Genomic DNA, 12610 nt, shown 5'->3' with positions numbered 1-12610 from the left:
GTTAAAAAATATATTTTTATATCTTCCATATAATATATCAGATTAATCAACCTAACAATCAAAATAGATAATACTTACATCTATCACATACCAATAAATTTAATCATCTTAAGCAATTCTTAAGAAAGAAACAGCAAGAAAAAAAAGTCAAATGTAAGATGACTAACTGAAGTATACCAGCGAGCTAATAGCCACTCGACCTTCAAAAACGAAAGACAAGAACTAGGAAAATCAACGGGGAGAAGAGGCGGAGGAAAGCATACTGCAACATGGTGCTTGATCAACCGCTGCTCGAAGAGAAGCCCGGATCTCTTAGCAACAACCGGCTCCTCCAGCACTTCGCCGGAGACTAGAAGGAAAAGAGGGAAAAGGCGTGGTCATAACCCTAAATTGCACCGGAGGAGCAAGAACAGAAACCATACAGACTGCAGATGGACAGAGGAAAGAGGATCTTACTCGCGCAGATCATTTCTGATTCAAGCGAGGGTTTCGCCGGTGAATTCGGCGGCGAAGCAGGAGTTCGGCGGTAGGGTTCCGCGAAGCTTCAGAGGAGCTGTGTCGTTCACCCCAGCGGCCACGTCGACGAAATCCCAGCCCCGGTCACCGCCGCCGACGTCATGCTCGCGCACCCGAACCACGCCTCCCACCACACGCCTGCCTGCACCGGGCCGAATCTACTGCCTTGTCCCCGTCGCCTCCCACAAGGTCACGCCGCCACCTCGCACCGACGCGCCGACGAAGAGCAAGAGAGCGAACGGATGGGGCGGGGAGAAGGACGGCGTAGAGAGGAGCTGCCTGGAGCAGTTGAGCAGGGATCTCCGGCGGCGGCGGGGCGGGAGGGGAAATCTAAGCGGGAGGGTTTAGGGCTCAGAGAAATTTGGAGCGCAAGAGGAAACCTAAGCGGGACGGAGAAAAGGAGCGCAAGGGGAAATCTAAAATGGGATAGGAAAAAAAAGGCATTACAGTATTTTAAAAGAAATTAAAATTAAAATTTAAGAGTTTTTTAAAAAGAAATTAAAATTAATATTATTAATGTTATAATTTATAAATTTTTAATGGCAGACATTGGACGCTGTCAATATAAATTTTTAACAGCGCACATTGTACGCTGTTAAAAATACTTTTAACGACGCACAATATGCGCTGTTAAAAATAATTTTAATGGCGTACAATGTGCACTGTTAAAAGTATTTTTAACAGCGTATTATTGTTGCGCGCTGTGGTTGATAAAAATATGATATTATCCGCAGCGCATTTTATTGGGTGCGCTGTCAAAACAACTATTAACGGCGCGCCTATGATGTGCGCTGCGGATGACGCGCTGCGGAAAGTCATTTTTGTTGTAGTGAATGAAAATATTTCGTCGCTGAAATTCATTACTAGTAACCTATATTTTTGTAGTGACACCTCGTACGGTCACAACGTCACCTCACACGATGACAGACGACAATGGCCCTAAGCGCGAGGTCACTTCTTGCAACCCTAGAAGATGGCCTCATGCAATTACTGACCGCAGACCTTGTGCAACCGCAAGCAACAGCTCCGCACGTGAGGTCACCTCGCGCGAACAACGACCCCACACGAGATCGCCTTGTCGGCCGCAAGCAACGGCCCCGCATAAGTACCACCAACCAGTCTTTCCCATGGACTAGGAAGGCAAAGCAACCTTAGAAATAATACATCCATAAGAATTAAGAAGAGGAACCTTTTCAAATGCAAAATAATGCATTCATTACAAGTACAAAATGTTCATAGGTCGAACCATATTTTCTTCGCTGGATTAGTTTCAACAAGTGTTGGAAGCTTGAAAGATTGAGTTCAGAACACAAGAAAATATGGACACTACTTCCTTCTCGTAGCCAATTGGATACAGGGTGAACACAATATGTACTTTAATTACTGTTATGGATGTATAATGGAATACTCAAGTAGATCCTAAGACTGTTATGAGAATTATACAATTTAATTTCAAACTGGATAATATAAATCATATGTACCCAGCTTGTTACATATGTAGTTAATTCGAGGACCTCTCAATGACTTGGTGAATATATTTGCTAGTTGATCCTATGAGTTAACAAAACTAGTAGATATTTCACCCGATATGACTTTTTCTCTAACAAGTGACAGTCAACTTTAATATGTTTTGTCCTCTCATGGAAAACTGGATTCGAGGCGATATGCATGGCGGCTTGATTGTCACATATAAGTGATATTTGTGTAATATCTCCAAATCTTAGCTCTTGAAGTAATTGTTTGAGTCATATAAGCTCTTGGCTTGCTATGACCATAGCTCGATATTCTGTCTCTGCACTGGATCTTGCCACAACATTCTGCTTTTTTACTTTTCCAAGAAATAAGGTTATCTTCGACAAATATACAAAAATCAGAAGTAGATTTTCTATCAATGGGAGATCCTGCCCAATCTGTATCAGAATAGTCTATGACTCGAATATGTCTTTTATCTCCGTACAAAAGATCTTTTCCTGGAGCACCTCTGATATATCGGATAATGCGTGTCATAGCATCCCAATGTTCCTTGCATGGAGAGTTGAGAAATTGACTTACCCCACACTTACTGCAAAAAAGATATCCAGACGAGTAATAGTAAGATAACTTAATCTCCCTACTAATCGTCTGTATCGTTCAGGATCTGGAAGAGGCTCCCCCTGATTTGGCATGAGCTTGACATTAGGATCCATAGGTGTGTCAACTATCTTTGAGTTTAACATGTCTGTTTCTTCTAGAATATTCATTGCATACTTCCTTTGGGATATGATAATCCTATCTTTGGACTGTGCTACCTTTATCCTCAAAAAATATTTAAGTTTATCGAGATTTTTTGTCTGAAAATGTTTGAAAAGATGTTGTTTCACCTGTGAAATCTCGAGATGATCACTATCTGTGATAACAATATCATCAACATAAACTGCTAAGTAGATGCAATCAGTAGATGAGTGACGATAAAAGATAGAATGGTCAGCCTTACTCAGAGTCAATCCAAACTGTTGAATTATAGTACTAAATCTATCGAACCATGCTCTGGAAAACTGTTTGAGGCCATATAAAGATTTTCGCAGGCGACATACAAGACCAGAAGACCCCCCCCCCCTTTAGCAACAAAACACGGAGGTTGCTCCATGTAGATTTCCTCGAGCAGGTCACTATGTAAGAAAATATTTTTGATGTCCACTGATGGGGACATTAATATGATCGCCAGGATGATATAGATAATAGAGCCCACCGAGGAGAGATCAATATGATCGCGGGAGGACCAACCGATGGGAACTCCAATCAAGCCCGTAAAGCTCACAGACGTCGGTTAGAGACGTATAGTATCAACCCGGGGCGCGGACAGGAGTATGGCCCTTCCATTCAGTTCGGGTCTAGGGATTTAGAAGGGGTCATCGTCCCTCATGATGACGCCCTAGTCATCCGAGCCACGATAGCTAATTATGATGTGGCTCGAGTCTTTGTGGATACTAACAGCTCTGTTAATGTCCTTTACAAAGGCGCCTTTGACAGAATGCAGATTGATCGGGAGGGATTGCTTCCTATGGGCACCTCCTTATTTGGGTTCACGGGGCATGAAGTCCGACCCCTCGGACAAATACAGCTACCCTTGTCCCTGGGAAGTCAGTCCTTGTGACGAATCCGTAGTATCCTCTTCATAGTGGTAGACGCCTCCTCTGCCTATAACGTCATCCTTGGGAGACCTGCTCTTAGCTCTTTTGGGGCAGTCATTTCTACCTTTCATCAGAAGATGAAATTTCTTGTTTATGATCAGGTCAGATCGGTCAACGGCGATTAGAGTATGGCTCGCAAATGTTATATTGACATGGTCCAAAATGACCTTCGCACGGTGCGAAGAAAGCGACTGGCCAAGGTCAATTCCGTGCAAGATGCACCCCTTACACTACCAACACCAGAAAAGATCAAGATACAAGTGGTGCCCGATCAGCCGGATCGGGTCACACAAATAGCTGTCGACCTGTCCGCTGCACTAAAGGAACAATTGGTTGAGTGTTTGACTTGAAACCACGATATCTTCGCGTGGTCGCCAATAGAAATCATTAGCGTAGCGCCAACGGTCATGGAGCATCGGTTGAATCTCCTTCCTGGGACTCGGCTAGTCAAACAAAAATGGCGGCACTTCTCGCCTGACCAAAATAAGATAATACGGGAAGAAATCAATAAGCTCTTGCAGGCCGAAAAAATACGCGAGGTGCAATTCCCCTCCAGGTTGGCCAACGTCGTGTTGGTGCCCAAACCTGGCGGTAAGTGGCGGGTTTGTATTAACTTCTGAGACCTCAATAAAGCTTGTCCCAAAGATTGTTATCCCTTGCTCAGAATAAACCAGCTGGTGGACTCTACTTCTGGACATGAGCTCATATGCATGATGGATACTTATCAGGGATACCATCAAATCCCTCTTGCTAAAGAAGATCAGGAAAAAGTTAACTTCGTCACCGCTGGTGGCACCTTTTGTTACACCATCATGCCATTTGGACTCAAAAATACTGGCGCCACTTATCAATGCCTCATGGATCGGGTCTTCAGACAGCAGCTGGGTCGTAATGTGGAAGTCTATGTTGGCGACATCTTGATTAAGTCTCTCCATGCTGAGCAGCTTACAACCGACATTGAGGAGACTTTCAACACTTTGAGGGAATGCGGTCTCAAGTTAAACTCAAATAAATGTTTGTTCGGTGTCAAGAGTGGTTGCTTCCTGGGGTATATTATTATAGAGCGCGGGATTGAAGCTAACCCAGAAAAAGTCATAGCTCTACGAGACATGGCCCCTCCAAGAAACACTAAGGAGGTGTAAAGGCTGGTGGGGTGAATTATAGCTCTATCCTGTTTCATTTCTCATTCAGCCGCTAGGAGTCTACCATTTTTCAAAATATTACGCTGAGCCACCCGATTTTCATGGAACGATAAATGTGACAAGGCTTTTGTGGATCTGAAGTAGTACCTGGCTAAATTTCCCATTTTGGCCAAACTCATGCCTCGAGAACCATTATGGATCTATCTCTCCGCCTCTGATGAGGCGCTGGGTTCGGTCCTAGTTAAGCATGAGGGGCAGACACAGCTCCCAATCTATTTTGCAAGCCACTTGTTAAAAGATGCAGAAACTCGTTACACCTCCTTAGAGAAGCTGGCTCTAGCACTCACCTTGATGGCTCGGCGGCTGCGCCCTTATTTTCTGTCACACCCAATTGTGGTGCTCACCAATAGCGGGTTGGGTCGAATTCTACTCAATCTAGACGCTTTTGAAAGGCTCGTCAAATGGACAACTGAGTTGAGTGAATATGACATTCAATATCTTTCTCGAACTGCCATCAAGGTCCAAGCTTTGGCCGATTTCTTAACTGAAATAACGGGGCATGAGTCAACAGAAACTTGGAAAGTGTTCGTGGATGGCTCTGCTAATAAGAAGGGCAGTGGAGTAGGGGTGCTGCTATGCTCGCCGCAAGGAGATACCATATAACTCGGTGTGAAATTGCAATTCCAGGTCACCAACAATGAAGCTGAATATGAAGCAGTACTGGCAGGCCTCCAAGCCGCTTGGCATATGGGTGCATCCAAAGTAGTCATCCATTCAGATTCTCAACTGGTGGATCAACAGATTAAGGGGACCTTCGAAGTTCACAATGAACGACTCAAGCATTATGCGGATGCAGTGGACAAGTTAAAGGTTGAATTCCAGCAAGTGATAGTGCAGAAAGTGCCCCGAGCGGATAACCAGAAGACAGACGAGTTGGCAAAATTAGATAGTATGCTAGCAACATGGAGCATTGAAGAACCTCTAGTGTAGGAACAACTCATTGGACACATTGATCAGGCGTCTCAACATATCGAGCTGGCTAATTGGAGAGATCCTATCATTGCCCTCCTTAAGGGAGGTCCCTTACCCAACGATGCAGAGCAAGCTCGGATTCTCCATCGACGAGTCAGTCGATTCACCCTGATTGGAGATACTCTGTATAAGCGAGCCTTTTCTCGACCGTTGCTCAAATATCTTGGGCCTAATGAAGCAGATTATGTTATGCGTGAAATACACCAGAGATGTTGTGGTGGTCACACGGGAGGATGAACCCTGACTCGGAAGGTCTTGCTGGTGGGGTATTTCTGGCCTACCTTGCAAGCTGATTCAACCAAACTTGTCAACACCTGCTCCAGTTGTCAGAAACATCAAGCTTTATCCCACCACCCAACTGAACCGCTAAAGACTTCTACCGTTTCTTGCCCCTTTAACCAGTGGGGCATGGATATTGTCGGCCCCTTGCCTATCGGCTCGGGCCAAAAGAAATTCTTACTAGTCATAGTGGACTATTTTTTCAAATGGGTGGAGGCTAAGCCCTTGGCACAGATCACAGAATGAAGTATCCTAAAATTCCTTTAGAAGAATATTGTATGTTGGTTTGGCATCCCCCGCAAGTTGGTATCTCACAATAGAAGGCAATTTCAAGGTCGAAAGCTCGCAGAATGGTGTCATGGCTTGGGAATCCAGCAAGCATTTACTTCCGTGTATTATCCACAAAGTAATGGGCAAACTGAAGTCATCAATAGAGAACTACTCCGTGGGTTAAAAACTAAATTAGATCATTCCTCAGGCTCTTGGATCGAAGAACTTCCTGACATCCTATGGGTGTATCGAACCACACCCCGGAATAGCACTGACCTGACACCCTTCCATCTCGTCTATGGAGGCAAGGTCGTGGTGCTAATCGAGATCGGATGTGCTTCAACACGGATCGAATCCTATACCGATGCGGACGCCAACGCTGCTCAAAGAGCTGTGGAGCTCGATCTCATTATTGAAACTCAAGATTAAACAAACAGACGACTCCAAACAACTCCAAGCTTACCGGCTGCGCATGAGCCAAGTCTACAATAAACGAGTAATTCCCCGCACCTTCCACGTTGGAGACTTTGTGTGGAAAAAGAGAAAGCCCATGGGAGAGGTCGGGAAGCTCGAGCCGTGATGGGAAGGACCTTACCGAGTCATTTGTCGGCTCACTGGCAGATCTTACTACTTGGCCGACGCCCAAGAGAAGGAGCTTCTGAGGCCATGGCATGCTACACACTTGCGCCCCTACCATACTTGATATGTAACATGTAACTCTGCATCTCATAAATAAAAATAGGTCTTCAATGTTGGGTTGTAAGGGTGCAAACATAGTCTCACATCTAAAACACATGAAAAAGATCATGAGTTTAAAAGGATGAAAGATATCTCCATTGGGATGAGACCTTTTGGGGAGAGCCCAAGAACAAAGCCATGAGGGCTTAGGCCCAAAGTGGACAACATCATGTCATTGTAGAGATATTTTGATTCCATCGGTACTAACAAGTAGTATCAGAGTGAGGCCGCTCTTCACCGGACTAACCACCGGAAGAGCCATGATCCAGATCTAACCATGTGGGTTGAACATTTAAATAATGAAAGTGAGTACTCCCGTGTCTGAATCAAGAGAACCAAACACCAGACAGGAAGTCCTAGTAGGTCGGGTGGACCGAGGGGCAGAAAGTCCTGGTGGGTCGAGGATTCGGACATCAAACGGAGGCTTTCCGTTTGAGGGGGGCCTGTGGTCCTTTGTTTGAGGGGGGGATTGTTGGCTTGCAAGGGTGCAAACATAGTCCCACATCTAAAACACATAGAAAAAATCATGAGTTTAAAAGGATGAAAAATATCTCCATTGGGATGAGACCTTTTGGGGAGAGCCCAAGAACAAAGTCATGAGGGTTTAGGCCCAAAGTGGACAATATCAAGCCATTGTGGAGATATTTTGATTCCATCGGTACTAACAAGTGGTATCAGAGTGAGGCCGCTCTTCATCGGACTAACCACCGGAAGAGCTATGATCCAGATCTAACCATGTGGGTTGAACATTTAAACAATGAAAGTTAGGGCTCCCGTGTCTAAATCAAGAGGACTAGATACCAGGCAGGAAGTCCTAGTAGGTCGGATGGACCGAGGGGCAGAAAGTCCGACTAGGCAGGAAGTAAGTAGGTCGGGTGGACCAAGGGACGGAAAGTACTAGTTGCGGCTAGGCAGGAAGTCCTAATAGGTCGGGTGGACCGAGGGGCAGGAAGTCCTAGTAGGTTGGGTGAACCGAGGGGCAGAAAGTCCTAGTGGGTCGAGGATTCAGACATCAAACGAAGACTTTCCATTTGAGGGGGGCCTGTGGTCCTTTGTTTGAGGGGGGGATTGTTGGGTTGCAAGGGTACAAACATAGTCCCACCTCTAAAACACATGGAAAAGATCATGAGTTTAAAAGGATGAAAGATATCTCCATTGGTATGAGACCTTTTGGGGAGAGCCCAAGAACAAAGTCATGAGGGCTTAGGCCCAAAGTGGACAATATCATGCCATTGTGAAGATATTTTGATTCCATCGGTACTAACAAGTGGTATCAGAGCCAAGCCGCTCTTCACCGGACTAACCACCGGAAGAGCGATGATCCAGATCTAACCATGTAGGTTGAACATTTAAACAATAGAAGTGAGTGCTCCAAAGTCTGAATCAAGAGGACCAGACACCAGGCAGGAAGTCATAGTAGGTCGCGTGGACCGAGGGGCAGGGGCAGAAAGTCCTAGTTGCGACTAGGCAGGAAGTCCTAGTAGGTCGGGTGGACCAAGGGGCGGAAAGTCCTAGTTGCGGCTAGGAAGAAAGTCTTAATAGGTCGGGTGGACCGAGGGGCAGGAAGTCCTAGTAGGTCGGGTGAACCGAGGGGCAGAAAGTCCTGGTGGATCGAGGATTCAGACATCAAATGGAGGCTTTCCGTTTGAGGGGGGTCTGTGGTCTTTTGTTTGAGGGGGGATTGTTAGGTTGTAGGGGTCTGTGGTCCTTTGTCTGTGGCCCTTTTGGCCTCGCATGCCCATGGTTGTGATATCTAAGGGGTCTCTTAGGGGATCCTCCCAGTATGACTTAGCAATGATTTAGTTCTTTCAGCTCTCACATGGATGACCCAAGTTCAACTAGACCGCGATGGTTTAGTCCTGTTTGCTTAAAGCAGGACGGCCCAGCAACTTAAAATTAACTATAAACTTCATTTTCATTCATTGTGATATGGAAGCAGTACAAAGTAAATAGAGCGGAAAAATGAAATGAAATAAACCCCTAATCATTGTCCTATTCGTCCCAGTCGCGCCAACTTCTCGGTGACGGCAGCAGGGACGAAGCGTAGGCAGGATCCACCTTGGCCAGCTTCCGCTCTAGCGCCCACGTTCGTTCCAAGGCCTCATCAAGATCCCTGTCAATCCTCAGCGCTTGTCCAGTGGCCCCGGCCAGCTCTTGCTCGAGTTGTTTGGTTCGCTCGCCTGCCTCGGCGACCTCCCTCTCAAGCCTCCGTGCTTGGCCAGCAGCCTCGGCTAGTGCTCGCTCGAGCCTCCTAATCCGCTCGTCGGCCTCGTCCAATTCCCATTCGAGCCTCAGTGCTTTCCCACAATATAACGATGCCCTTAGTGCCTATTTCCTGCCTCATACTTCGCTTCTTCCTTCTCCTCCCTTAGTTGCCTCAACTGCCTCTCCACGATAACATTGTCCATGATTGCTCGTGGGGACCGGTTGGATTAAGGGCCAAAATGCACGATAAGGAATAAGGAAACCTCGAATAATGATCGACGAGCCAAAGAACCTCTGATATATAATCCTTAGGCATGATAGGGGATCGTCCGATCATACCCTCTTTCTCTGTCGATTGTCTGTGGATCTGTGCCACCCTTGCCTAGTGAGTATGAAAGACGAGGGGTATGGCGATTCGCCTTATACCACCAGTCACATTCAAGTGGCAGAGGAGCGTGCGTAACCCCACAGCCGTTGGATAAGATGTGACATCTACATCGAGATGAACGCATATTCCATTACAGGCGTGTGACCATTTTTCAAAAACCTCCCTAGTCACTGTTAACTTTAGAAGTCCTGTATTCGTTGATGGTTCAGTTGATTCAGAACCATAACATCATTATACGGACAACTGAGGTTCATTCATTTGAGGTGGAGTACAAAAAAAAGGGAGAAAAGGGGGTAGAGACAACAAAAATATCATCATTCGTCGACGAAAGTCTCGAGCTGTAGTGATTGCCCATCTCGCTCCCTATAAGCCTCCTCAGGTGGCATTCCATGGCAGCGCGGATCATGGTTTCTCTTTGATGATAAAAGAAACGGAATAAAGAGTGGGGAAGCTTCAGAGAGTAGTTGAAAAACTGAAGTATCCCTAGTATATATAGCCCTGCGATTGACATCAGTACCGTCTGATAACGCATGCCCTAACCATTGATTATATAGGGATCTGTGCCATTAAGACCTCTTGAACGCCGAAAATGAAAGATAAGCTGCCATCATGCGTCATTTCCTAGGAAGATTTTATCGCTAACCCTATGATGAGTAGCATCATCAATGCCTAGTAAGTACGAAAGGAAAGGTGTGTGGCGGTTCACCTTACGCCTCCTTTCACATCTGGTGTAAGAGACATGTGTGAAGCCCTACAGTCGCTGGATGGGCCCCCCACGGATAAATGCTCATCTCCCCACTACTCTTCACCTGTCTGCAAGTATCAGATTCGACAATAATGCACCTCTACGGTTGGTCCCCGAGCCAACCACACCGGGAACTTCAGATAGACCCCCATTGATTAGTTAGGATTGCTTGGTCCGCACGATCCCCTCATCTCGGCTCGGAATATGATTATCTAAGCTTTACATGAGCTGAAAGATTTGTGTCCTCACCCTGTATCCCTTTGAATTATTGATTCTTGCCCTACATTGAACATTAACAGTTCAGCGCAGCTAGCTCTGCTCGACCTTGACCTAAACTCGCGCGTCTCGTTCGGCCTAATCTTTTTATATCAACCTCACCTTACTTGTCCTCACTCTCTTGTGAGGACCACTAGATAATCCATGATTGGTACTAACTAAGGACACAAACCTGGAATGTCATGATCCAAAATAAAAAGTGCACTTTCTCATTCGAAATATTTTAGTTACAGATCAAAAGAACAGAAGGATGGAATCCAATACAAAAGATAGACATTAAACAATGGAATTTATATCTAGTTCGTCTTGGTTGGGTGTTCCAAGTCTTGCGAGGCCTTAGGATGTGCGTCGCTTGTCTCGGTTTCCGGCAGCTCATTCCAAACCTTCTTGATATCTAAACAGCTGAAGTCTTGATCTCGAAAGATAATTTTGGCCCTTATAAGCTAGCGCAAAGCCCCGTTGAACTCATATTCCAGCATTTTTCCTGATCGGCGAGATAATAGATCAAAAAATTCAGGGGATCACAGGAATTTCTTCTTATGTTCGGCCAACCGAGCCATCTCACCGGCTCGGTATTCGGTCAGTTCGGCTCTTGCCACTTCCAATTCTGCTTGAGCCACTCCCTGGGCCGCTTCAACGCCCTCCAACTTAAGGCTCAGCTCCACCCCCTTCTCCTGAGCTTCGATCAATTATTGGGTCAGGTGGATCTACTCCTGAGAGGCAACGCTCAGATCGGCTTGCCACTTAGAGCGTTCTTCTTGAAATTGTCGCTCCTTTTCTGAAGCGGCTTCCGCCAGATCTTTGACCTGAGCAAGTGATAACACTCATTTTCATAGTTTATTTTGGCCCTGATACTTGATGTTTTTGACCCTCTCGTTGTGTAACTATTGAATATTAACACATATTACGAGTAGGAACTTATTTTGGACCCTATTGCTTATTCCTATAAATTTTGAGTCGAATCTAACATTTTCCATGTATATTTGTAGGATACTCAAAGAGCTATGAAGTTGGATGAAGTTGGAGCGCATTTGGAAGTGTTTAGAGGTCATTTGGAGTGTTTTAGAGGCTCCCAGGGCCATGTTCCACCTCTCCAGGCCGTGCCTCACAAGGCATGGCCGTGCCTCACCTTGCCCAGGCCGTGTCTCACAAGGCACGGCCGTGCCTCATCTTCCCAGGGGTCAAGACACAATCACGCCTCAGCCGGACTACTCTGCAGACTAAAACTAAAATAGCCATAACATTTAGCTCAGATGAAACCATGGGACGTGCCATATATCAAAATGATGAGAACTTCAAGATCTATAACTTTTCTTCAGAGTGCAACCATGGATTCTTTCTCTAAGCCATGCTAAAAGGCGCGGAAATGTCACTTCTACAAAATACTTCCTAATCCGGGCCGTGTCTATCTTACCGAAGGTCACCCTCTCTAGGCTGTGTCTAATAGGCACGGCCGTGCCTATTTAACAGAAAAGTGACTTCTCCAGGCCATGCCTCATGAGGCACGGCCGTGCCTCATATTGCCAAGTCCGTGCCTCACCTTTCCAAGCCGAAACACGGTCGTGCCTCCTTTGGACATTTCTGCAGACCAAAATTAAAATAGGCATAACTCTTAGCTCTGATGGAACCATGGGACATGATACCTACCAAAATGAAGATAACTTCAAGATCTACAACTTTGATTCAGCGAGTTCAGACAGATTCGGCCTCTAAGTTATGATAAAAGCTATGGATGTGCCTCACTTACAGAAAATCTCATATTCTAGGTCGTGCCTAAGAGGCACGGCCGTGCCTCTTTTCACAGGGGCGTGCCTAGAGGCACACCCGTGCCTCGTTTCCAGGGGGGTGC

The 12610-nt window shown here is 45.9% G+C and overlaps 2 protein-coding genes across 2 annotated transcripts; both read left to right on the top strand.

Moving 5' to 3' along the window:
- Positions 1 to 3259: 3259 nt before the first annotated feature.
- LOC141812150 (uncharacterized) lies at positions 3260 to 3649 on the top strand. The gene has a single exon (XM_074700185.1). The coding sequence runs from the start codon at positions 3260 to 3262 to the stop codon at positions 3647 to 3649; it is 390 nt and encodes a 129-aa protein (XP_074556286.1).
- Positions 3650 to 5005: 1356 nt separating this feature from the next.
- Positions 5006 to 6838, top strand: LOC141812149 (uncharacterized). Its single transcript, XM_074700183.1, has 3 exons — positions 5006 to 5455; positions 5516 to 5777; positions 6618 to 6838. The coding sequence occupies exons 1-3, from the start codon at positions 5006 to 5008 to the stop codon at positions 6836 to 6838; spliced, it is 933 nt and encodes a 310-aa protein (XP_074556284.1).
- The last annotated feature ends 5772 nt before the right edge of the window (positions 6839 to 12610 follow it).

This window comes from Curcuma longa, chromosome 18 (assembly GCF_044706935.1).
Source record: "Curcuma longa cultivar G26 ecotype Majalengka, Jawa Barat chromosome 18, ITB_CL_G26_1.1, whole genome shotgun sequence".
Lineage (NCBI taxonomy): Eukaryota > Viridiplantae > Streptophyta > Magnoliopsida > Zingiberales > Zingiberaceae > Curcuma > Curcuma longa.
Note: the sequence above shows the minus strand (reverse complement) of the source record. Positions and strands in the feature narration are given on the sequence as shown.